Below are 27,804 nucleotides of genomic sequence, written 5' to 3'. Positions count from 1 at the left end.
AGCTGTTCAGAAGTCTGTTGGTGCCAGCATTTTTGTTTTATATATATATTTTTTACCTATTTTTCTCCCCAATTTTGTGATATCCAAGTGGTAGTTAGTTTTGTCCCATCTCTGCAACTCCCATACGGACTCGGGAGATGTGACGGTCAAGAGCCTCCCCCGAAACACGACCCCGCCAAACCGCACTGCTTCTTGAGACACTGCTTGCTTAACCCGGAAGCCAGCCGCACCAATGTGTCAGAGGAAACACCATACAGCTGGCAATTGATGTTAGCATGCATGCGCCCGGCCTGCCACAAAGAGTCGGTAGAGCGCAATGGGACAGGGACATCCCGGCCGGCCAAACCCTCACCTAACCCAAACGACACTGGACCAGTTGTTGCTTCGCCTCATGGGTCTCCCAGTCGCTGCCGGATACGACACAGCCTGGGATCGAACCCGGGTCTGTAGTGACATCTCTAGCAAGCCGATGCAGTGGTTGGTGTCAGACTTGATGCACCGGGACCGCTTGCCATGCGGAAGCAGAGAGAATAGTCTATGGCTTGGGTGGCTGGAGTCTTTAAAGATTTTCTGGCCCTTTTTTCCTTTCACACCGCCTGATATAGAGGTCCTGGATCGCAGGTAGCTCGGCCCCAGTGATATACTATGCTGTCCGCGCCACCCTTTGCAGCGCCATGTGATCAAAGGTGTTGCGGTTGCCATACGAAGCAGTGATGCCGCCAGTCAAGATGCTCTCAATGGTGCAGCTGTAGAACTTTTTGAAGATTTGAGTGCCCATGCCAAAATTGTCAACCTCCTGAGGGGGAAGAGTCACTGTTGTGCCTTCTTTATAAGTGTGTGTGTGGACCATTTTAAGTCCTTAGTGATTTGGAACTTGAGGAACTTAAAGCTCTCGACCTGCTCGACTGCAGCCCTGTTTTTCTGGGCATGGTCTAATTGGTCTACAAAAAAACATATCAAAGTTTAGCTATTTTTAATGAACCAGAAAATCTCTAGTTTATTTCTGGTTTCTTATCAAAATTAGCTAGCTAAATCATTGATCCTGCTTTGTAGTATAGTCCTCTGTATATTCCACTCACACAACTTCAGACCAAAATACCATTCAACATGCACTTTGAGTATAAAAATATATACATATGAAGTAGTAATTTTTTTATTTGTAATTTCTTTTATCTGCGCATGATGATATTAATCAAAACTAATTAATACACGGTCACATTTCTATTTGTTTTACACTGTAAACATTTTAATTTAATTGGTTTGTTGAGCACATGAACCCAAATGTGCTTCCTTCTAGACTAGAGCAACAAATAGGGATGTTTTAATCTCCTGGAAACCCTGAGAATAGGGTCCAGAAAATATAGTACAGAGATAATATTGACCTTGTGTACTAGGGGGTTTCTATCTAGGACTGTTGTGGTCAACTGTGTTGACATCTATATATAGCATTGAGCTGTGATAAATTGGGTTAATCAAGATGTAGCCTACATTGATTCACAAGACAAGTGAATGAGGGAGGCGAGGGAGATGAAGTGAAATAAAGTTTTTGGTGACAATCAGCTTTGAAATCAGCATATTTTGTTATATGCTAGGTTAGTGAATTGATGTTGCTTCAGCTGTAAGCGAGACATTGTTTTGCGAACAGTAATGAACAGTTAAATATGTCTACATGCCGTGTTCCATTATTCAAGTGCGTTAATTTCAGTGCAGCCTGAGTGGGTAGCTAACAATGCAGCCCAGAAAGATCTAGCAATGAATGAGGAAGGGCAGCAGGCATTTTGCTCTTCGCACTACAAAGGGGCTGCGCTGATAGACAGACTTGATTATCTCAATCACGAGACACATTTGACAGAAGTACCGAACTATTTTCATTACGAAAATTCTAGTACTGAAACGTAATATAGTTTGTATCGAAAAAGCACAGAAGTTTTGGTATACCGTGCAACACTACTTTCTATATGGACAGCAGTGATGTAGTGGAGGGTAAAGGCATGTAAACACCTTTGAGTGAGTGAGTGTGTGTGTGAGTTAGTCTGCCTGCTTGCATTCCTGCCTGTATCTATGTGTGTGAGGCTGATGTCTAAAGAGGCTGTACAGCAGTAATACAGTGCCGGGTCTATGGTCTATGAGGCAGGCTGTGTGAGGCTGTGGAATGTGTGGCACGCGGGGCCGTTGCATTGTACTCTAGTTCCAGCCAGCAAGCGACAGGATAATCACCTCCCTATCAACTCCATATATTCGGGGCCTTGGGGGGCCTCTAGGCCACCACTAACAATACAACACACATCGCAGCACTGCAAGTAATTATGAGGAACAGGGATTCATCGGGCTGGCTGGGGGCCCACAGCTCAGTCCATTAATCTGTCTGGGGTTTCAGTGGGCTGTGAGAGGGCAGACAGACTGGAGCAACATGGGGTGGTTTCTATAGCAGACATTATGATGGTGGTCTTGATTGAGTAGTAGAACGGATGAACTAGTTGGATGCAACTATTGTTTTTGTTGTTTCTCTATAACTACAGTACCAGTCAAAAGCTTGAACACACCTACCCATTCCAGGGTTTTTATTTTGTAGTTTTTTAAAAACTATTTTCTACATTGCAGAATAATAGTGAAGACATCAAAACTATGAAATAACACATATGGAATCATGTAGTAACCAAAAAAGTGTTTAACAAATCAAAATGTATTTTATATTTGAGTATCTTCAAAGTAGCCACCCTCTGCCTTGATGACAGCTTTGCATTCTCTCAACCAGCTTCACCTGAAATGCTTTTCCAACAGTCTTGAAGGAGTTCCCATATATGCTGAGCACTCGTTGGCTGATTTTCCTTCACTCTGCGGTCCAACTCATCCCAAACCATCTCAATTGGGTTGAGGTCAGGTCATCTGATGCAGCCCTCCCTCACTCTCCTTCTTGGTCAAATAGCCCTTACACAGCCTGGAGGTGTGTTGGGTCATTGTCCTTTTGAAAAACAAATGATAGTCCCACTAAGCACAAACCAGATGAGATGGTGTATCGCTGCAGAATGCTGTGGTAGCCATGCTGGTGAAGTGTGCCTTGAATTCTAAATAAATCACTGTCAGTGTCACCAGCAAAGCATCATCACACCTCCTCCATGCTTCACGGTGGGAACCACACATGCCGAGATTGTCCGTTCACCTACTCTGAGTTTCACAAAAACACGGCGGTTGGAACCAACTATTTCAAATTTGGACTCCACAGACCACAGATTTCCACCGGTCTAATGTCCATTGCTCGTGTTTCTTGGCCCAAACAAGTATCTTCTTCTTATTGGCCTTTAGTAGTGGTTTCTAGTAGTGGTTTTCTTCAATTCAACCATGAAGGCCTGATTCACAGTCTCCTCTGAACAGTTGATGTTGAGATGTGTCTGTTACTTGAACTCTCTGAGGTGCAATTTGAGGTGCAGTTAAGTGCCGATTTCTGAGGCTGGTAACTCTAATGAACTTACCCTTTGCAGCAGCGGTAACTCTGGGTCTTCCATTCCTGTGGCGGTCCTCATGAGAGCCAGTTTCATCATAGCGCATGATGGTTTTTGCAACTGCACTTGAAGAAACTTTCAAAGTTCTTGACATTTTCCGTATTGACTGACCTTCATGCCTTAATAAAGTAATGATGGACTGTGGTTTTTCTTTGCTTATTTGATCTGTTCTTGCCATAATATGGACTTGTTTTTTTTTACCAAATAGGGCTATCTTCTGTAAACCACCCCTACCTTGTCACAACAACTGATTGGCTCAAACGCATTAAGAAGGAAATAAATTCCACAAATTAACTTTTAACAAGGCACACCTGTTAATTCAAATGTATTCCAGGTGACTACCTCATGAAGCTGGTTGAGAATGCCAAGAGTGTGCAAAGGTGTCATCAAGGCAAAGGGTGGCTACTTTGAAGAATCTCAAATATGAAATATAGTTTGATATGTTTAATACTTTTTTTACTACATGATTCCATATGTGTTATTTCATAGTGTTGATGTCTTCACTATTATTCTACAATGTAGAAAATAGGGTATGAATACTTATGTAAATTTAATATTTCAGTTATTTCTAAAAACCTGTTTTTGCTTTGTCATCATGTGGTATTGTGTGTATATTGATAAGGGAACATAGCCTAACAAAATGGGGAAAAAGTTAAGGGGTCTGAATAGTTTCCAGAGGCACTGACTCTATTCACATGCACACACACACGCTCACATACAGTACAATTTTAATTGATGCTGTATATCATAGCTATTCACCTTACCCCTATACCGCAATCACTCCTGTATCCCTGCACATTGTAAATATGGTATTGGAACTGACCCTATATTAGGGTTGGGTGGTATCCAGATTTTCATATCATCCCATCCTTCTCTCACCCCATGATTTATGTTAATACTGGTTTAGTACACAAGTGGGTGCCAAAAAAAAAGAAAAAAAAGCCCATTGGGCATTTATTACCAGAATGATAACAAAATGTGCACAAGTAATAGCGAATTTGCATGTAGGCTGCTATCTAAATATGCTAACGAGCACAAATGAAAATAAACAAATTGCAAAGACAGGCAATCCAGCTCATAAAGTTATATATATATAGGTAGGAGCTACCGAATGTCATTTTTGATTAGTTTGGACATTTACAAGCAAATGTGAATGAGATACGTGCAAATGAACAAAGTTTTGACGCATGCAGTACTGTCTCTCCAGCAGCATGTCTACATCCTGTGTCTGTGTGGAGTCTGTAGTCGCTAGGGCAAAAGGCCTGCCTGCTCTGCTCAGAGAAGAGGGGGGAGGAGCAGAGGGGGTGAGAACGGAGAGGAGAAAAAACGCAAGGAAATCAAGATAACAGTGGCAGCTGTACAAATAACTCATCCAAAGGGCTTTGCCTTCTCAAACACGGCAGTAAGCTAACACAACATGATGCCCTGTCACCTTATTAATTCAGCCACTTACTTAGATAACATGACCCCTAGAATAACTTGCTAACACAAAATGCATGTTTTTCACGCAGGAAAAAAAGATGAACGCTTTGTGTTTTGTAAACAGAGACCTAAAATGCTTCTTATTGTAATTTCTGCTCGGCATCAGACACATGTTGTGCTTCAGTTGCACTTCTAAACTCGGATGAGAATTCCCGAATGGGCATTCTATCAGCAGACAGCGCTCCGACTGATATGTAGCTTCTTTTCTCAGATACTTTCTTGGTTTACCGATTTTTCTCAGGTAAATTGCAAGATTAACTTTAAGCAAAACATTAGGAAATGTAGCTGGCTACATTATTTCTATGGCAGGCCTAACCATTATACATATGATAGCCATGCATCGTGTTTGCACAAAATACCTTGCTTTTTTTATTGTAATCTCATTCACTTCTGTGGCTACCCCTGTCAATACACAGCTGGGACCACCTTACAAACAAACACATGACTGGCCACACTGTTCTGGGGTACTAAGTAAGCTTCATAATGTAAAATAATGTGACAGGTGAAATAAGAACACGAATCTGCTTTATCTCATAATGCACTGGTTCTCAATCCTGGTCCTGGGGACCCAAAGGGGTGCACATTTTTGTTTGCCCTAGCACTACACAGCTGATCAAAATGGCTTTGATGATTTGAATCAGGTGTGCAGTGCTAGGGCAAAAACAAAAACAAAAACGTGCATCCCTTTGGGTCCAGAGGACCAGGATTGAGAACCACTGTCCTAACGCATTGCACCAGTTGGCTGCAGGTGTTTACTTAAAAAAATAGCCACAAATATAAACATGTATTGGAAAACTTCGGAAAACTTTGGAAAACTTTAAGGTATTGAAGGTATTGAAAAACCATCCCGTGGCTATTTCCAAATACCCCGGTATACCGTATATACGGTATACCACCCAAGCCAACCCTGTACAGTGCCTTGCGAAAGTATTCGGCCCCCTTGAACTTTGCGACCTTTTCCCACATTTCAGGCTTCAAACATAAAGATATAAAACTGTATTTTTTTGTGAAGAATCAACAACAAGTGGGACACAATCATGAAGTGGAACGACATTTATTGGATATTTCAAACTTTTTTAACAAATCAAAAACTGAAAAATTGGGCGTGCAAAATTATTCAGCCCCTTTATTTTCAGTGCAGCAAACTCTCTCCAGAAGTTCAGTGAGGATCTCTGAATGATCCAATGTTGACCTAAATGACTAATGATGATAAATACAATCCACCTGTGTGTAATCAAGTCTCCGTATAAATGCACCTGCACTGTGATAGTCTCAGAGGTCCGTTAAAAGCGCAGAGAGCATCATGAAGAACAAGGAACACACCAGGCAGGTCCGAGATACTGTTGTGAAGAAGTTTAAAGCCGGATTTGGATACAAAAAGATTTCCCAAGCTTTAAACATCCCAAGGAGCACTGTGCAAGCGATAATATTGAAATGGAAGGAGTATCAGACCACTGCAAATCTACCAAGACCTGGCCGTCCCTCTAAACTTTCAGCTCATACAAGGAGAAGACTGATCAGAGATGCAGCCAAGAGGCCCATGATCACTCTGGATGAACTGCAGAGATCTACAGCTGAGGTGGGAGACTCTGTCCATAGGACAACAATCAGTCATATATTGCACAAATCTGGCCTTTATGGAAGAGTGGCAAGAAGAAAGCCATTTCTTAAAGATATCCATAAAAAGTGTCGTTTAAAGTTTGCCACAAGCCACCTGGGAGACACACCAAACAAGAAGGTGCTCTGGTCAGATGAAACCAAAATTGAACTTTTTGGCAACAATGCAAAACATTATGTTTGGCGTAAAAGCAACACAGCTGAACACACCATCCCCACTGTCAAACATGGTGGTGGCAGCATCATGGTTTGGGCCTGCTTTTCTTCAGCAGGGACAGGGAAGATGGTTAAAATTGATGGGAAGATGGATGGAGCCAAATACAGGACCATTCTGGAAGAATGATGGAGTCTGCAAAAGACCTGAGACTGGGACGGAGATTTGTCTTCCAACAAGACAATGATCCAAAACATAAAGCAAAATCTACAATGGAATGGTTCAAAAATAAACATATCCAGGTGTTAGAATGGCCAAGTCAAAGTCCAGACCTGAATCCAATCGAGAATCTGTGGAAAGAACTGAAAACTGCTGTTCACAAATGCTCTCCATCCAACCTCACTGAGCTCGAGCTGTTTTGCAAGGAGGAATGGCAAAAAATGTCAGTCTCTCGATGTGCAAAACTGATAGAGACATACCCCAAGCGACTTACAGTTGTAATCGCAGCAAAAGGTGGCGCTACAAAGTATTAACTTAAGGGGGCTGAATAATTTTACACGCCCAATTTTTCAGTCTTTGATTTGTTAAAAAAGTTTGAAATATCCAATAAATGTTGTTCCACTTCATGATTGTGTCCCACTTGTTGATTCTTCACAAAAAAATACAGTTTTATATCTTTATGTTTGAAGCCTGAAATGTGGCAAAAGGTCGCAAAGTTCAAGGGGGCCGAATACTTTCGCAAGACACTGTATATAGCTTCTTACTTTCTCATGTTCTTATTTTATTGTTTTTATTCTACCTTACATTATTTTTAGTACTACATTGGTATTGTTTACTACCTTGTTCGGTTTAGAGCTTGTAATTATGGCATTTCCCTGTACGTGTGCACGTGACATTAAAACTTGAAGTTAGCTGGCTAACTCATTGATCCTGCTTTGTAGTATACCCCTGTGGTGTTGTAATGATTACATTTTAGTAATTTAGCAGACAATCTTATCCAGAGCGACTTACAGTAGTGAGTGCATACATTTTCGTACATGTATTAAAAACACATTTCAGACATGGTCTTCAGGGATCTCTAAGGAACCCAAACCCCACCCCCAAAAATACAAAATAAACATTAACAGGAAGTTAGTCTCACACACACACAGAGTTACAGAGCTGCTACACGTGTGGCTGGCGATGGCTCAGATCACAGCTCATTGAGAAAAACACTGAGTTCCAGGAAGATGCCGTTCATGGCGTGGTGCACTCACTCTTTCTCTCTCTCCCCCTCCCCTCCCTTCCTCCCTTTGGCGCCTAGCCCCAGCCTCCAGGGCCTCCAGGCTAACCCAGGGGAGAGAGAGATTCCCCAGCGGGCAGGCTGGCGGGTAGGCAAGCGGCGAGACAGGGCTGGCTGCTCTGGCAGGGCAAACGGCTGGAACGCCCAGCTGGCACACACAGACACACAAACACTGATGGGTAATAAATAAGCATAGCGTGGGGAACACAGGAAGCTCCACCCACCTCTAGTAACTTCCGCCCTCCCCCAACCACACACACACACACACACACACACAGAGTGGAGAGCAGCATCCACCCCTAACACCTTCCACCTCCGAAAGGGTGGAGTTCAGAATCCACCCTCTACCCACTAGAGTGGTGGGGAGTGGTGTTATCACAAAGAGTAAAATAACATCATTATTATTACTATCAGCATCGATGGAGGTGGCATTTGGGAATAATTTACCCCACCCTATATTGTTTCCGTATTACGGTAGTATGAATACTGTACATACCAGATATATAGATCTGATCTATGACCTTTTTATAGATATGATCAACTGTTGACAAGGTGACAGACAGTATAGGGAGAGCACAGGGAGGGACAGTTGTGGAGAATAGAGAAAACATCTCACTTTACACACACACACACACAATTACCCTGAGCCAGGAACTATCCTGTCTTGTGCTCCCTCCCTCTGGGAGAAGGGGCGAAAGCTGTGGTGGGAGAGGAGGCGAAAAAGCTACATTGTTGGGGGCTGCAGCAAGGCAAATTGGTGCTGTGACATCGTCGTGGCAATGGCAAGATGTTTTCTAGCAACTTCTAGAACAAATCTAGGAAACAATAGCGATTCTCACTGAAAAATAGCGGCTCGTGCCTTTACACACTGGGCGACAGCCAGCGGTGACCATAGCACGAAATAAGCATTCGTTATTGACATGCCAAAAGTGAATTTCTATAACACCATAAGCATGCATAAAAATGTATTTACATGCTACAGAAATTATTAACCCCCCAAAAAACGATTAGAAAACAATGATTTTTATTGCTAAACATGACTCGGTAAACTGAAAAGTTTTTGCCAGCTAGCTAGAGTTGGCAAGTTTGCTGGTCCTTCTGTTGGATGTACGTGCTGATGATGTATCACCACGCAGGCTACGTTTTCTGTTATTGGTCAACAACGGCAGCACCACTTCAGAAATAGAATAGATTTCTATTTTCTCCGCCTCGGCTTGTGCATGCCTTCACAGGCATGAGCACCGCCGACAGCGCCGCCTGGATAGAATTTTGCCCCCTCACCTAAGGCTTCATTGAAAATGAATGGGCCACCCCACACGCCGCGCAAAGGCTGTTAGCGACTTAACTCCTCTCTCCCTCCTTGCCTCCCTCTCTCCCTCCTCCCACTCTCCTTAACTCTCCCTCCCCTCTGCTTCCCTTCTGCCTCCCTACCTACTCCCTCCCTCTCTATCTCACCATCTCCCTCCCTCCTCTTGCTACCCCAACCTCCCTACCCTTCCCTCTTCCCCCCCTCCCACCCTGCCTGGCCCTTATGTTTTTCAGGACGGAGGAGATACGAACACACGGCAGACCGGTGCTATTTTCCAGCCAGTCAGCAGGATGTGCATCATAGTTCATTGTGGGGGACGAACCAAGGCACCGACCGAGCTGCTGCTGTTTTTACAGGAAGGGGTAAAAATAACCAATCGCCAAAGGTTCCACCATCCGGGACTTAGGGCCGGGGCCGGGGGTTGGGCCAGCATAACATGACATGAAAAACTCCTGTTATGTTTGTTTGCTTGTTTGTTTTTAGATTAAAGGAAAACAGCCATTTGCACACAACAAGCAAGGATGCTCTTTGAGGTTGTGTTCCCGGATCTTTTGTCAAAGTGCTGTATTTATTTTGTTATTAACAGGTTATAATCACCTGAAATCAAATTTTCAACCACTAAATGTATGCCATGCCTATGCGGTATTTGTCATAACAGTATTCTTGTGTTTTATTGTTGGTTGACAACATAGTAGTAGTACCAAAGACATGACCTCAGTTCATGCCAGCAGACTGACTTACCCACACAAACGCCCAAGCTGCAGCTCTCCCTGTGTCTCCAATGAGTGGGCCTTTACTGCAGGACAGGGCTCAAACAGGAGACTTTGTGGTCATGAATGGTTAAGGCACTTGATTCCAATCCTTAGAGTTCATGGTGACTACATGCAATGTCACACAACCGACCCTTCACACTCCCAACTCCGTCACCCCATGGCCAACAACACGCATGCACGCACAAACACTCCCTCACCCCGCCACCCACGAATGTTCCACAGCTAAACTGAGTCACATGATGCAATGGCTTGTACTGACTTTTGGTCACATAGCAGCTTACACACTACAGACAGACAGATGGACGCATTCATAAACATACAGGCATGATGTGCTTATATACAGTGCCTTCAGAAAGTATTCCGACCCTTTTACTTATTGTGTTATAGCCGGAATTCAAAATAGATTAAATGTAAAAACAAATATTTAAAAAATATTAACCATCTACACACAATATCCCATATCCCATTTAGAAATTATAGCACATTTTTTGAATCCGAAATACAGTATTCACAACCGAGTCAATATGTTAGAATATTTTCTGGTAAGTCACTAACAGCTTTGCACACCTGGATAGTGCAACTTTTTAGTTTTTATTCTTCAAGCTCTGTCAAATTGGTTGTTGATCATTGCTAGACAACCATTTTCATGTCTTGCCATAGATTTTCAAGTAGATTTAAGTCAAAACTGTAACTCGGCCTTGATAAGCAACTTCAGTGTAGATTTGGCCTTGTGTTTTAGGTTATTGTCCTGCTGAAAGGTGAATTTATCTCACAGTGTCTGGTGGAAATCAGACAACCATGTTTTCCTCTGTGCTTAGCTTCATTACGTTTTTTGTGTGTGTTTTTTTACCCATAACATGATGCAGTCACCACTATGCTTGAAAATATTGATAGTGGTACTCAGTAATGTGCGTATTGGATTTGCACCAAACATAACACTTTGTATTCGTGGAAAAAAATTAATTGCTTCACCACATTCTTTGCAGAATCACTGTAGTGCCTTGTTGCAAACAGGATGCATGTTCTGGAATATTTTTTATTCTGTACAGGCTTCCTTCTTTTCACTCTATCAATTAGGTTAGTATTGTGGAGTAACTACAATGTTGTTTATCCATCCTTAGTTTTCCCCTATCAAAGCCATTGAACTCAGTAACTGTTTTAAATTCACCCTTGCCCTCATGGTGAAATCCCTGTGATTTCCTTCCTCTCCTCAACTGAGTTAAGAAGGACAGCCGTATCTTTGGGTGTATTGATACACCATACAATCACTACAAAGTGTAATGAATAACTTCAACATGCTGAAAGGGATATTCAGTGTTCTTTTTTTCTTCATTTTTTGTCCTTCATCCCTTCTACCAATAGAAGCCCTTCTTTGCGAGTCATTTGGAAAACCTCCCTGGTCTTTGTGGTTGAATCTCTGTTTGAAATTCACTGCTCGACTGAGAGACCTGACAGATAATTGTATGTGTGGGATACAGAGATGAGGTAGTCATTAAAAAATCACGTTAAACACTATTATTGCACACAGGGTCAGTCCATGCTACTCATGTGACTTGTTAAGCACATTTTTACTCCTGAATATATTTAGACTTGCCATAACAAAAGGGGTTGAATACTTACTAATTTCAGCTTTTAATTTTAATTCATTTGTAAACATTCCACTTTCACATTAGTCAAGGGGTGTGAATACTTTCTGAAGGCACAGTATATTACATTTGTTTTAGGCCTATTTGATGACTTTATTATTTAATTCCAAGTCAACATATCTATATAGAGCTGCTGCCTGTGTTGTCTGACACAAATCACTATTTTAGTAGCTCTTCAAAGTAAATAAGGCATACTTTTATGACTGCTGAAAACCAACTATCCATCTTAGATCAAGTATAGATACCTCACGAAGCAACTGCTCTCTATACCTCTCAATCGCACTGTCTTCTGTCTCTTCTCTCCGTCTCAGACCGGACAAGGAGTCTCGCAATGGATTATGGCCATTATAGTTAATTAACACGTTTTCTGTGCTAAACTATGTAGAATATTGGCCTGTTGGAAAATACAACTCCCTACTACAAATCGCACAGTTCAGGCTTGATCTGATTTATCTTTAGAGAAACTGCACATTGCCCTCACAGAAAACCCCCTGAACAAAATGGAATTCAAATAATTGAACCGATGTCAGTTAAATCGCTCAGCACTAGCCATTTGGGACACCGACCTGAAAGGCCAAGCTGTTGAGTCCGCACAGGAAACTAGAGGACATGGACGACGCAGGGATATGAGCACACAACTCTGGAATTCAAGGATGTTTGATGCCCCCTCCCCCCTACATTGATTGAGGTGTTTGTGTTGCCTCCTGTTATTGTTAAGACTGAGGACTCAGAAAAAGAAGAACATTTAATTGAGTAAAAATAAGCTCTGTCGCTACTAAGCCAAGCGCCCCTAACCCACGACTCACCCCCATGTTCAAAAAGAAGAAAGGCTATAGATGAATAATTTCAGACAGGTTTAGAATGAAAAGGAGGAAAAGGCTGTCTTGTAGCTAGGGCAGTAATTCATAAAGCGGCCATGCAGTGACCAAGTTGTTTTGTTTCACACAATGGAAACTGATTTGTTCACCCCCGTCAGTCACGCATAGCTCTGCAGGCATTTCCTGACTCACTATTGGTGTTTCATCTCACAGAAGTGACATTAAACTCCTAAACACTTAGGCTGCTAGGCATATACTGCAAAAAGTAGATTGAACACAGCACAAGTAAAGCACAAAATGGTGTGGGAGATGGGTTAGCCTTAATTTCTGAGTCCATGTTTCATGTCTGTCTGTCTAGCTGTGTGTGTCTGTCTGGGGCAACCTGTCATTTCTGTCTGTCTAAATGTGTCTGCATCTCCTCTTCTGTTTGTAATTCCATCTGTATCTGGTCTAAGTAGACGGCTCTCCCTATCCTATCATCACCACTGAGCTGACTAACTACCTACGCACGGCAGCAGACTTTGGCCCAGGGCATTCCAATTCCAGTAAATGTTTTTTGTTTGCGTAATGTCTCTTATAAGACGAGTCACCCCATCTGAACTCACACATCCATACTCACACTTAGCCTACCCACGGCGGTGCCTCGGTCGGTGCTGCAAAAGATAGCGTCGGAAAAAGTGTTTTGACTGATAAAGAATATTACCGTCCGTCCGTACGAGAATATGTATATATTTTGTTACATTCCTTTCGCACTGAGGAATGTTTTGAGTGACAAAATACAGTATGTGGGCCTTTTTATTTAACAAGCACAAACAAGCTGTTAAGGATTATAGATCAGCACTCCTAGTCCTACTCTGAAATGCTTGATACACGCCAGCCTGCTCTAAGCTCACAGTGCTGTAGTAAACGAGAGAACATTCTGTGCCAGCATTACGATAGCTCTTATTGAACTGGCCTAGTGCCAGACCACCTCCACAGAGGCTTATGTTACTTAAGGTATTTCTACAACCGTCTAGTCTAGTGTCTGCTGCTCACCAAATCAGCCGGTGGAGGAATAAAGCTGAGTAAAGCTTTCTCTGATTGACTGGATGTCTGTCTGTAAGGCACCACAACAAACTCAAAGCCTGGTAGAATTGACAACAGTGCGTTTAGGTGCCAACAACCTGTATGCCAAATCTTTCCATGACCAACTCTGAACACACTCACTGTTTGTTGTGCTCCTCTTGTCCTAGAATATCATAAGGCGCACTGCAGCGGGGCTCGCTCTCTCTAGTATTCCAACAGATGTCCTATAACTTGTTTGTTTCGAGAGAAGAAGTCAGTAAAATTAGTGACAGAAGGGAAGACAAAGCACGTGGTGCATCACTGGAGAGGGAGGGAGAATCTCTCCCCTCACTCCTCTGGACTTCAAAGGTTACTGGGGTACCTACGTTCATCCAGCGACCAGCCATATCAAGGCTGACTGATAAACATTTGCACAGCTACCAGAAGCAGTGTCCTTTGCTACATACACAGTGCTGTTGAAGAATATGGACAAGGACACAGAGTACACCACTACTTATATAAACAAGGGTGTGTATGTGTGTGTTAAGAGTTTCAAAGGAACAAAATGTTCAAGATTGACACACAAACAAACCATAGCATCATGGACACTGCCTATAGGCCTAGTTAAGCTGGGTCAAAAAGGAATCTGTAAGAAAACATTGCATTTAACCTGGTTTAGAAGGACAGTCAATACAATGTGCTGAAATGATCATTATAGGCAGTGTAAATTATTTTGGGACATTTCTTTAGCAAGTCTATATGACGAAGACAAACCATTCTTCAGTCCTTTAATACTGGTATAGTGTAGCTACAGGTCCTCTGATTAAACAGATATATTGCTCCCTCACTGTTCTCCTTACAGGCCTGTCTGCCCACTCCTCCTAGCTTTCGTTCTTTGCCAACACGTCTTGAACAGAAACTAAACACGACCAGCATTAATTCAATTGGGTTGTGGTAAAACTCGGAATACACATACAGCCAATAGGAGTGCAGTGCCACCCCAAATGGGCACGGTGCCTATAAAGTCACCGAGCGGGTTTGCCAGTCGCATTCCTTTCACTCCAGTGACAGACTCTCTCTCTCTCTCTCTCCCCCGCCAACCTCACACTTAGAGCCGTCACTCACCCTAGTCAGGGGCTGTATGTGGCCTATCAAGCGTCTCAGAGTGCTGGTTTAGGATGAGTTTACCTTTAAGATCACAATGGATAAGTTGATATGGACAGGGGGTTTGCCAGTCGCATTCCTTACACTACAGTGACCGACACACAGACAGACACATACACACAATTCAGGTGGAACGGAAGTTGTTACACATTCAGTTATTTGTCAATATATAAATCTAAAACCAATGAACCAGCACAGCATGGGGCTCCCGAGAGGTGCGGTGGTCTAAAGCACTGCATCTCAGTCATAGAGGCGTCACTACAGACCCTGGTTCAATCCCGGGCTGTATCACAACCGGCCGTGATCAAAAGTCCCATAGGACGGCACACAATTGGCCCAGCGTCGTCCGGGTTAGGAGATGGTTTGGCCGGGGTAGGCCGTCATTGTAAAATCAGAATTTGTTCTTAACTGACTTGCCTAGTTAAATAAAGGTTCAATCAAATAAATTATGACATGACTTTGATACAGAGATTTAAATCACACTTCCCCTAGGTGGTTTTTTGTACTTGATCTCTGGAACCTGCTGCTCTCCTCTCTCCTTTTTCCCTTTCTCTCCTCCTGTCTTTCTTTCCCAGGGGCCTGCTGAGAGACACTTAACTGTTTCACAGTCAATGATTTACACTCGGGAGTGGAGACAGACCGCCAAAGCTTTGCTGGGCTGAGCCCATCATAACTGTACGCTGGACTGAAAAGAAGACAATAATACGATAGTCTTCCTATACTAGAGGGGAACTTCAAAGTGAACCACAACAGCAGTAGCACGAAATGTGTGAGCAGCAGGTTAGCTTTCCTGAATCAATAACAATTCTACTCTCTCTCTCTTCCTTCTCTTTCTCTCTGTCTGTCTGTCTTGCTTTTTGTTCCTTCTCTCTCGCTTTCTCTCTTTGTCTCGCTGCTTCATTGGGAAGGGCTAGTGAGCAAACATTTCGCAGTAAAGTGTATTCTAGCGCATTTGACAAATCAAATTTGATCTCTGATACATATGCCCACAGCTACAGCTTAAAAGTGGATCCACAGAAACATCCCATGACCTCATGGAATGTTGACACGGCGCTGTCTCAAGGGGAACGTGGGCAGACGTTTTGTGGCAGCACGCATAGGCAGACCATGACTGTAACGTCTTGGAACACACCTCTGGAGTACCTCTCTCACAGGTAAATACAGGTAACTCTCCACATCTATTTTTATCCTGAAGAATGGAGGGGCCCCTGACGTCTATTAGAGTAACATAACAACCGCAAGACTGCTATGCTAAAACTTCAGCTATGTGAGTGGGTTGAATGAGCGACACTAGTGATGCACCGATATTACATTTTTGGCCGATACCCAAAAAAAACAATACCGATAACCGATATTTAACATTTTAGCGGCCTTTTAAGCATTCTAGTAGAGTTAAATAGTTAACACACACAGACGCAGCAGTCTAAGGAACTGCATCTCAGTGTAAGAGGCGTCACTACAGTCCCTGGTTCTAATCCAGACCGTATCACATCCGGCCGTGATTGGGAGTCCCATAGGGCGGCGCACAATTGGTCCAGTGTCATCCGGGTTTGGTCGGGGTAGGCCGTCATTGTAAATAGGAATTTGTTCTTGACTGACTTGCCTAGTTAAATAAAGGTTACACACACACACACACACACACACACACACACACACACACACACACTGACCAAAAAGTGATTTTGTTGGCATTTACGTATGTCCCCAATATCAGTAAAACATCATCAAAACCTATTTCTTTCACTAACTTGCTGTGCTGTTGCGTTGTTAATTTGTTCAGTAATTTCATTCTCAACCAGGATGTCTATGGAACGCCATTTGGGTCTTTGCGTGTCAAATAAGCTTGTTGACCAATTAGGACCTGAATATGACTGCATGTCACAATTTAACGCGTTCATAAATTTTTTACGTAGTTATTACACATTGATTACACTATCACTCATATTTCATATGTCACAACGATTCATCGATACGTATGCTATGATGCTGGTAACGTTGTCTCGCACACCTACAGTTCTGGTCATAAAAAAAGCTAGCTAGCTTATGGATGCAAACAATGTTCCCCAAAAACATAGAAAAATGACAATGTTTCAGTAGCTATAGTTAGCTAGCTAACTATATAGCTAGGTGTCATCTAAAATAACCCTAATTTATAAGACAGTTCGTATTTTATTAATGGTGGTCAGACCCATCTATGTGAAGCTAGCCACAATAAGGATTAGCCACAATAGTGGACTTTGTGGTTAGCCTTCAAAATAAAGTATGGCATAATTCTACTATTTGTATTTATTTGCATCACTGTCAATAACATACTTTTGCAAATTCCACTATTGTGCCTAATCTTTATTGTGGCTAGCCAGATGAAGCTAGCTGGCTGATTATAACGTTAGCTTTGGGCAACAGGGTTAAGTAGCTGGCTAGTTATTTATTTTCAAGAACTGAAGTTCAATTTCAATAGGCGAACAACAAGTGGCAACCTAACTAATACTTAATCACAAGGATTCCTAAATCATTGCTAAGAATAATAAAAATGACTGCAGTTTCTACTGGTCAATGTTTTCAGGTTGGTTGTATTGGTGCTAGCTAGGTTCCAAGCTAAAGCTAGCTACCCCAGAAGTTGTGGTCAAACAAATTGCTTTATTATCAACGTGGCTGGTGTTTGCAGACTTTTTTGTACAGCTTTGACAGTGCTACTGTATCTTTTTTGACACGCAAAGACCCAAATGGTGTTCCATAGTATGTATGTCGTGAAGCTAATAGCAGTGACGCTATCACTATGCAACTTCGGTAGGGCAACATCTGAAAAATAGCGCACTTGGCAGTGTGTACCGGTGCTCGACCAGTCGGCGAAAGCGAACATCACCCAAGACAGAACAGTTGATTGTCAAGGGCAATGAATTCCATTATCTTGGCTTTAATGGCTTTCGCCTTTGAGTTGTCTCGCTGAAATGTTCTTACTCTTTCAAATGACTGCTCAATCCACACAGCAGTCATTGTGGGCTAGGTTAGGAATGCTGTGTTGCACGTGTAGGGCAGAATTTTAAGTGCCGTCATTACGTTATATAGGTATGCACCTCAGCTTTGACATTGGTTTTGCACATCAGCGTTAAACTAGACATCATCCGATACCGATGTTGGCATTTTTAGCTAATATTGACCGATTCCAATATGTTCACTGATATATCCTGCATCCCTAAGCGACACGGTTATAAAGGCACAGTTACAATTACACAGTTATCTGTGCCTGTGAGAAGGCCCCTATTCGTATCCTTAGATACAACATTAAACAAACCATTTATAAATGCCTTATTTTAAATTGTATTACCAAAGCTGAGTCTTTTTAGATGATTTGTGAAGCATCTGTGTAGTACTTATGAATAGTTTATGAATGCTCTATAAAGCATTTATGATAAGCAAGATGGTCCACCTTTAATTGAGAGATGTGCTCTTCACTGGAAGAGAGCATCACTCTGTGTAGACAGAATTAACACTCCAGCTTTGAGAAACAAGTCAACTTCTCTGAATTTGTCAGAGGGATTAATGCTCTCCGTCACTGCAACGAATTTCCATCATATGGATTCTGGAGATGACGTTTTTGAGGTCAGTGTAGATCTGCATTTAAAATCTACCAGGTAGGCAAGTTGAGAACAAGTTTGCATGATTGTTGCTAACACTCCGATGTTCAGACAAAGGGAATGAAATCGTCTATAATGCGCACCACAGCAGCGCTCAACTCAGACAGAGGTGTGTAGTCTACTGTAGCTGCTGGCAAAGTAATTCAAAGCCTATATCACTCAGGTGCAACTTTCCAGTGCTAATATTTTTTGCCATGTAAGGTTGTTATTAAAACAAAATCAGACAACCCCATAGTAGAGTAGTTTACCTATTTACCTAGTCGGCTTGTTGTGTGTTCAGTGTGAGAGAAGCATTCCTCAAGGTGCTTTCAAGTTGCGAGAGCCATAGGTAGGGAAACATGTGTTATGACAAGAAGTCAATGCGCAATTCTTAATGCAATTACCGGGAAAACACTTAAAATCAGTTTTGGCTAATGTATTTTGAAAACAGTTTTAGCTTTTTGGTAAAAAAAAAAAAAAAGAGGGTGATCCAAGTTCTCCATTGCTACCACTATATTTAAACCAGAGTTTCAAGCATAGTGTACTTTTTGGTGAAAGTCGGGAACCAGATTGCATAATTTGGCTCCCTGATTTGCGTCAATCAAATCAGGGACCACCTTTTCCCCTCAAAAGAGCCTCACTTCATTAGGGCATGGACTTCACATGGTGTCGATAGCATTCTACAGGGATGTTGACTCCAATGCGTCGCACATTTGTGTCAAGTTGGGTGGATGTCCTTTGGGTGGTGGACCATTCTTGATACACACGGGAAACTGTTGAGAGTGGAAAAACCCAGCAGTGTTGCAGTTCTTGACACAAACTGGTGCCCCTGGCACCTACTACCAAACCCGTTCAAAGGCACTTAAAAATACTTAACCTGTCTTCTCCCTTTCATCTACACTGATTTAAGTGGTTTCAACAAGTGACATCAATAAGGGATCATAGCTTTCACCTGGGCAGTGTATGTCCTGGAAAAAGGTTTTCTTTATATTTTGTGTACTAAGTGTACTTTGCAATAGAAACACAAAATATATATTTGAGTGAATAATAATTAATAATGATGCATTTACATGTATAATACAAAATAATGTAATAAGCATGTAATAACAAATCAGGATGTTCTGTCCAATAGAGTAAATGCATCAGTTGGGCTACAGATGATAATGCTTATTGCTAATAGCAAATCTGATAACATAGGGAGGACCACGGACCCACTAAGAAAGTGGACTGGAATTGGTCAGGTAGGCCAACAAAATTATCATCTTTGTTACATGAGGGAAAGTAAACTTTGCCCCAGACAATCGATCTAAGATACACATGTTTAAGTCACTGCCCCGTGATCTCCAAATACCCCCATCTATCCGTGATTCTGCACTGCGGGACATTGTGGCACGTAGTGAATTAATGACCTGGGACACAATTTAATTGACTTGACACAGGGTAGCCTATAATTCAGGGACAATTCATAACGTGATGGCTGTAAAATAGGCCTACATAATGTCATATTAGATATTAAGCGCGAATGGATGCTTATTGCTTGCTTACCTTCCAACCTGCAGAGCTATTACTGTCTCCTTTATCCTTAAAATATGGCACGCTCTTCACCATCCAGTCATAGATCTGAGACAAGGTGAGTCGCTTCTCGGGTGAGCTCTCTATCGCCTTGGTGATGAGGTCCGCGTAGGACATATTCCCCCACGCGTTCCGACGCGACGAGCTGCTTTTCCTCTGCGCAGCGGCGGCAGCAGCGGCCACCGAATTTGACCCGACGGGGGACGAGAGCGGGGGCACCTGTTGCTGGTGTGGCAGCAGAGTACCCGGGTGTTTCTGTAACTGCTGTGGATGATGTTGCTGCTGTTGCTGGTGTATGCATTTCTCCTGGCATTGAAAATCATTGCACAAAACGAGCCGTTTCTCATCCTCCTGGTAGTCCTCTGACTCCTCTAACAAACGGAGGTTACTAATGTATTCGACAGGCTCCTGCTTGACTGCAGGCGCCGGTGAAGATGTGTTCGAGCTGGCGGGTTCGATGAACTCCGGTCGAGGCAGAGGCCAGGTGCATGACCGGGGGCGGGAGAGCGGCTCGAAATCCGGGTCAATATCAACCAACTGTTGCGGCGGTGGTAATTCTGCCATCTCGAAAAGCAAACGGGCAAATAGCGCAACTGTCACATAAAGACACTCAATGAATCGACCAGTCCAGGCACCAAATGTAAAAGTGTAGAAACCGTCGTCACTTCTTCACGAACTCCCAGATAGAAGGCACTGGTTGATAACGGCCGGTGGTTTTACGATTAAGTAATACAAAAAAATGTTTAGCTCCTTTATCTAAAACTGCGCGGTTACAGTTAAAGTGTATCCGTGTTCTGTTCGTAGCATGTATATCACGCTTGTCGATGTCTACTGTCAGTGTCAATCACGGTTACACTAAATTACCTTTTGTAAATCCTACGAAGTAAACTGGTAACAGACATTGGGTAACACCCACTAGGTCCTTGAGTGACAGTGAGTGGCCACCAATGATAACCCTTAGGCCTGTGTCTATAAAGTAAACAGGACATGGCTTTTACATTGCCTAATGCATGCTTCTGATCTTATTCTATCGAGAACAATATTTCCCATCCTGAAAACAGGGGCCAGGGCAGTGAGTTTAAACGTTTAAACATGGAAAATATTGAAGGAAGTGCAAGCGGTTAGAACAATGTGTTTTTGAGTTATATCTATTTTTTTGCCCATGTCTTAGGGGAAAGTTGTCTGGGGTGTCAATGTTATTAAGTATTGGACTACTTTATAAAATGTTGGACAAGTCTTGGATTTATAAAAGTATATACAACGTCTAAGGGAACGTGTAGTATTTTCTGACAGAAAAAAAACTACATTTAGTAAGATTTAGATATATTCATACTGGTTATCCTTAAGCAAACACATTTTTGAAGGGAAATAAGTGGGCAGAATTCATATTTTTGGGTTGTTATTGAATAAAAACAGAAACTTTATAAAGGGTCCCCCCTGAAGAATAGTGTGTTAAACCATTTCATACATTTTTACTTTGGTATTTTGGTACTTGGCTCTTAAAACCTAAAAAATAGGTATATTATTTTAATTAAATAAATAAAATATCGAAACAAAATGGTATTGCACATCTCACTATTAATATCCTCTTTTTAGTTTCGCACACCCTACCCAAATCACCCTAAAGTATCTCAAAATTCATTGTGTAATTCAATTAAGTTACTTATAGATGATTTGGATATGATTCTGGAAAATGCTAATATAGGTACCATTGTCTTGCTTTGGATTGCCCTGGGGGTATTTTGCCCCACTGAAGGCCGGACATTTTTCCCCAAACATACACTTTAAAATGTTACTATTTCATTAAAAACAGATTCAAATGTCTCTCTCTAACCAAGTGGATTATTTCTCTTTAGGCTCCCCTAATGTTATGTAAAAAAGTTTATAGATCTAACTTCATTAGATTATATATAAAACTTTTTTCTAAATGACAAAATATTAGATCAATGTACCTCAAATGGTTTGTTGGAGTAACTTATAAAGTTGAGACCGATGACATTTTTAGTTGAGCGTTTTGCTCAATTGGATATTGGTATCCAGGGAAAGTTTGAAGAAAGTGACAGAAATAACTTTGTCACTTTGTGAGAATTACAGGATGGCATTTAATCACTCTTCTTTTAGGGTGCTGCTATAGGCCAGCAAGTACAAAATGTCAGTATCTGGAGAATGTGTGTGTGATGTTAGATAAGGTCTCTAACGCGAACAGAGACATTTTCTTGGTGACCTAAACAATGACTGGTTATCATCTAGTTGTCCTCTCAAGAGGAAGCTTCTTACTGTGACTAATGCCTGTAACATGACCCAGGTTATCACTCAACCAACTAGTGTATACCAATAGTGTTGGACTGGTGACATCCACTTGTATTGACCATATATTCACCAATACTGCAGAACTTTGCACCATAGCAATATCAGTTCCCATTGGCTGTAGTGACCATAACATTGTGGCAATGACAAGGAACCCCAAAGGCAGGGCCTAAAGTTATTTATAAGAGATCGTACAAAATGTTCTCTCATGACTCTTTTGTTGAAGATGTAAAAAAATGTATGTTGGTCTGATTTGTATGAGGAGAATACAGATGCAACACTTGGGAGTAATTGTAAAATTATTCTTGCCCATTGTTGACAAACATGCACCACACTAACTGTGCCAACTGTTAGAGCCCCCTGTATCGATGATGAATAAAGAAATGATGCAACAAAAAAGTGTCAAACAAGTCAGGCTGCTCAGGTTGACATACTTTCAATAGAGAAATGTTGTGACTGAACCTAACAAAAAAAATATTTTATTACAAAAACAAGATAAATTACATAAAACAACAATGGGAAAAGACTTAAGTATATATTATGGGCAAAAAAACAATTCATCTCCATTTATTGAAGTTTATGGGTCATTTATAACAAAACCTTTTGATATAGCCAATCATTTCAATGACCATTTCACTGGTAAAGTGGCCAAACTGACAAGTGAAATGACACATTGAACCATCATATTTGTGTATTGAAGATCTAATAATGAAAGAGGAAGGATCGCCATTTTGAATTTGGTCAAGTTTGTGCGAAATGGGTGGAAAAGGGTATCCATCAATAATGGTAAGCCACCAGGTATAGACAATCTATATGGGAAACTATTGAGAATGGTAGCAGACTGTATTGCCACCCCTATTTGCAATGTCTTTAACCCAAACCTAAAGGAGCGTGTCCACAGGCGTTGAAAGAAGGTAAATCAATTCCACTACCTAAAAATAGTAAAGCACTCATTGCTGGCTCTAACAGCCACCCAATCAGTTTGTTGCCTGTTCTTAGTAAACTGAAGGAGATAGTGTTTGAACAAATACAATGCTGTTTTTTAAGGAACAAATCAACTACAGACTTTCAGCATGCATATAGGGAAGGGCACTTAACTTGTACTAAACAGACGCAGATAACTGATGATTGACTCAAATAAATGGATAATAAGACAGTTGGATCTGTATTGTTAAATTTCAGTGCAACCTTTTATTGATAATTTGTTATTTGAAAAAAACTCACTTGTTATGGCTTTACTGTGACTGTTAGCCATCACATGGTTGGATAATTACTTATCAAATAGAATAGACTATTCTTCAATGGAAGCTTATAACAGATATGTACAGTGTGGTATCCCTCAGGGAAGTTGTCTTGGGACATTACTCTTTATTTTTACAAATAATTCGCTACTTGTCTTACAAGAAGCTCAAATGACGATGTATGCTGATTGCACACTCTATACATCAGCACCTAAAGCCAGTGAGCTCACCAAGACTTAAAAATGAGTAAGTCCGTGTCAGAATGGGTAATTAAAAATAAACTGGTCTTAAATACATTTAAAACCAAAAGCACTGTATTTGGTTCAAAGCATTTTCTTTGACCTAAACCTCAACTGGAGTTGTGCATATAAGGTGTGACCATTGAACAAGTTGAGGAAGCTAAACACTAATGGTCAATTATCATAGTCAAATCATATTGAAAAAGTTGTGAAGATCGGGAGAGGTATGTCTGTTATAAAAATCTGTTGTGCATTTAACACAAAGATCAACTGTACTTGTTGTTTAGGCTTTGCTCTCGTCCCATTTTGATCACTGTCCGGTAATATGATCAGGTGTAGCAAAGAAATACCTAGCAAAGCTGCAGCGGGCTCAAAACAAAGCAGCACACCTTGCCCTTATCTGCACACAAAGAACTAACATCAACAGCATGCATGATAGTCTTTCATGGTTTAGAAGAGAAGTAGTACATTTTTCTCATCTTTTTAAATGTCTAACCACTTTTATAATCTATTGCATACACTTCAGACACACAGTACCAGTCAAAAGTTTGGACACCTACTCATTCAAGGGTTTCTTTATTTTTACTATTTTGTATATTGTAGAATAATAGTGAAGTCTTCAAAACTATGAAATAACATATATGGAATCATGTAGTAACCAAAAGTGTAAAACAAATCAATATATCTTATATTTGAGATTCTTCAAAGTAGCCACCCTTTGCACACTCTTGGCATTCTCTCAACCAGCTTCATGAGGTAGTCACCTGGAATACATTTAAATTAACGGGTGTTCCTTATTAAAGTACATTTGTGGAATGTCTTTCCTTCTTAAAACATTTGAGCCAATCAGTTGCGTTGTAACAAGATAGTGGTGGTATACAGAAGTCCATATTTTGGCAAGAACAGCTCAAATAAGTTAAGAGAAACAGCAGTCCATCATTACTTTAAGTCATGAAGGTCAGTCAATCCAGAAAATTAAGAACTTTGAAAGTTTCTTCAAGTGCTATCGCAAAAACCATCAAGCGATATGATGAAACTGGCTCTCATGAGGACCGCCACAGGAAAAGAAAACCCTGAGTTACCTCTGCTGCAGAGGATAAGTTCATTAGAGCTACCAGCCTCAGAATAAAATGTAACAAAATAAAATGTCAAATGCTCAGAGGAGACTGCATGAAATCATGCCTTCATGGTCAAATTGCTGCAAAGACACCACTACTAAAGGACACCAATAATAAGAGACTCCCTTGGGCAAAGAAACACATTAGATCGGTGGAAATCTGTCTTTTGGTCTGATGAGTCCGAATTTGAGATTTTTGGTTCCAACCGCCATGTCTTTGTGAGATGCAGAGTAGGTGAACGGAGGAGGTGTGATAATGTGGGGGTTCATTACTGATGATACTGTCGTGATTTAATTAGAATTCAAGGCACACTTAACCAGCATAGCTACCACAGCATTCTGCAGCGATACGCCATCCCATCTGGTATGCGCTTAGTGGGACTATCATTTTTTTTTTACAACAGGACACCTCCAGGCTGTGTAAGAGCTATTTGACCAAGGAGGAGAGTGATGGAGGGCTGCATCAGATGACCTGATCACGACATATGCCTAGTTTCCTGAAATTAGTCACATATGAATAGTGTGTAAATATTATTTTTGTTGTCTCTTGGTGTCTTTCCTTTGAATTTAATGTATATCATATGTTGTTCTTGTCTATTACTGTTCTGTACATTTTATGTGGACCCCAGGAAAAGTAGCTGCTGCATGTGCAGTAAGTAATGGGGATCCTCAAACTAAACCCTGGGGAAGGGGGGGGGGGGGATTTAACCCCAAGCCACCCTAAATACTATTCAATATTGTTACTTTATTTTATTTGTGTATCCTTTACAAAGGTAAAAAAATATATGTTAAAATTTTAGATGTAATAAACAGTTAAAACATTGGTTGAAATTGTGTTTGTTACACAATATTGCACTTCGATATGATTGCACTAGACACTGATATTATTCCAATGACAGGTCACTAATGACCGAAACCACCTTGTTAGTTGCTCTGCATGCAAATCTCAAAAAATAATTGTGTTTAGGTTAATGGTACGGTTTTGCATATTCACATTATATCACATGCATGAACCCCCACATACTGTAAGTCACACCTGTCGCCAAAGAACAGTCAGTGATTATTCCTTTCATAGTAGTCTGGTGGAAAGGTGTCTTCTGCAAGACAGCGAGAGGGAGGACAGGTGAATAAAAAAACAAAAGGATAGGAATACAGGTAGCCTGGTCCCAGATCGGTTGTTAAGCAAGGGAGTTGGCAAGAGCACAATGGTTTGGCATGACAATAAGTTTGCATGATAGCATAAACAGACTGCCACAGGCTAGAATGCAGGTGACTGACTCAGATAATTCAGAAGTATAAAATCTTTCATTAGGGCCTAACATTACCACTGCTGAGCAATTACCTGAGCACACTGTCTGACCACATAACCCTGCCTAGACTCAGTTGTCGTCCCAAATGGCGCCCTATTCCCTAATTACTGCACTACTTTTGACCAGGGCCCACAGAGCTCTCGTCAAAAGTAGGGCACTATGTAGGGAATACGTATCAGTCATTTGGGACTCAATACCTTCAAGTGGTACCTTTATATCTCTGTCACCTCTACTGCCCTCACACAGGCAATTACACCATTGGCTAAAATAGTAACCATGTGCTTGACATCTGTACCTGTATTTGTGTCTGGTCCTTAAACTTCTGCACACAGTATTTGTCTGTCATCGTAAATCAAGCACAAGAATAAGCTGGAACATGTGCTCTAGTGATTGAGCAGCAGGTGACAGAAAGCAGAGCAGTCACTTCAGGTTACAATAGTGCCACCTTGTGGGAAATTCCCAGATTACATTGTTGAACCTACTATGTAGTGACGGTTTACTCATAACCTGCAGTTATTGAGTCTCTTATGCCCTAGGAATAAGCGACACAAGTGGTCGCTTAAGGTGGGGAGGAACTCAGTCGAGGTCTCAATTTACTGTTGAGAGTTAGAATAGTACATTTGGTTCTGCGTCAGCAAGTTTTTCAATTGTTATGTCAGTCACTAAGAGTCACTCAATTAGCCCATATCAGCTAACATGTTTTAGATAGGTAATTAGTCTAGCCAGCTATTTAAACTTGTCGTAATCATGGCCGAATTACCGACGGGGAAGGAAGGGCACTTGCCCTGACCTCGAGGGGACCCCCATTGATTTTGTTAGTCACTAACATGGCATAAATCATGTGGAGAATTTAAGGAAATTAACTCTAAAATTGCAACATTTTCTCTCCGCCCCATGGAAAAATGTGTAGAATTCCAGAAAAAAAATATTAAAACAGCATACAAAAATCCTGCGCCTCGTGGCAGTATGTGTAGAATTACAGGAAATTAACTTCAAAACTTGAAACGTTTCTCTGCAGAGCCAGGACAAAAGTAACACGGGGCGAAAGAAACAATCCCATTTTCTCAGATAACACAAGGTGGAATTATATAGTGAAGTTAACACGTTCCTACTGTGGTGGACGACCTCACTGCAAAAAATCTGCCAAGTCTGACCATGTTTCGCCGAGTAAACAAAAAGTGGTTTTGATCAATGTAAGTAAAAACAATTTTTTTTAAAAACACACCCAGAAGTGTTTTTCAGTTGTAGAATTGTCTTTAGTTTAAGGTTCCATACATGTTCTTTTCTTAACCCCTCTAGTGGCTAAATGACAGCAACATGACATTAGAATTATGCCTTAATCAATTGACTTGATGGATCAGCTTCCAACATATATATATATATATATACAAATATATACATATTTTAATCGACAGGTTAGTGGTTAAAAAATATATCTTCATGATTCTGAGGGCCAGTTAACTTATGTCAAGCCATGGAAATGTGATAAGCATGATGAGTTTGCCATTTGTGAAGAGAATAAAGACATGTATTCTATCAAGACACAAGGAGCGCACATGACAAGGACCGCTGGAGCCCACCTGATTGGTAGGGCTAAGCATGAATAGTAATTAAA

General features: G+C 41.3%; 1 protein-coding gene across 1 annotated transcript in view; it reads right to left on the bottom strand.

Moving 5' to 3' along the window:
* LOC110534227 (forkhead box protein O1-A) overlaps positions 1-20,942 on the bottom strand; it is an 88,970-nt gene extending 68,028 nt beyond the window's left edge. The window contains exon 1 of the mRNA XM_021618954.3: positions 19,949-20,942. Coding sequence (XP_021474629.1) covers positions 19,949-20,539 — 591 coding nt within the window. The 5' untranslated portion in view covers positions 20,540-20,942. The remainder of the gene's footprint in view (positions 1-19,948) is intronic.
* Positions 20,943-27,804: the final 6,862 nt, after the last annotated feature.

This window comes from Oncorhynchus mykiss, chromosome 10 (assembly GCF_057628025.1).
Source record: "Oncorhynchus mykiss isolate SJ-2025 chromosome 10, ASM5762802v1, whole genome shotgun sequence".
NCBI classification, from domain to species: domain Eukaryota; kingdom Metazoa; phylum Chordata; class Actinopteri; order Salmoniformes; family Salmonidae; genus Oncorhynchus; species Oncorhynchus mykiss.
This window is presented reverse-complemented; position numbering and strand designations above follow the sequence as displayed.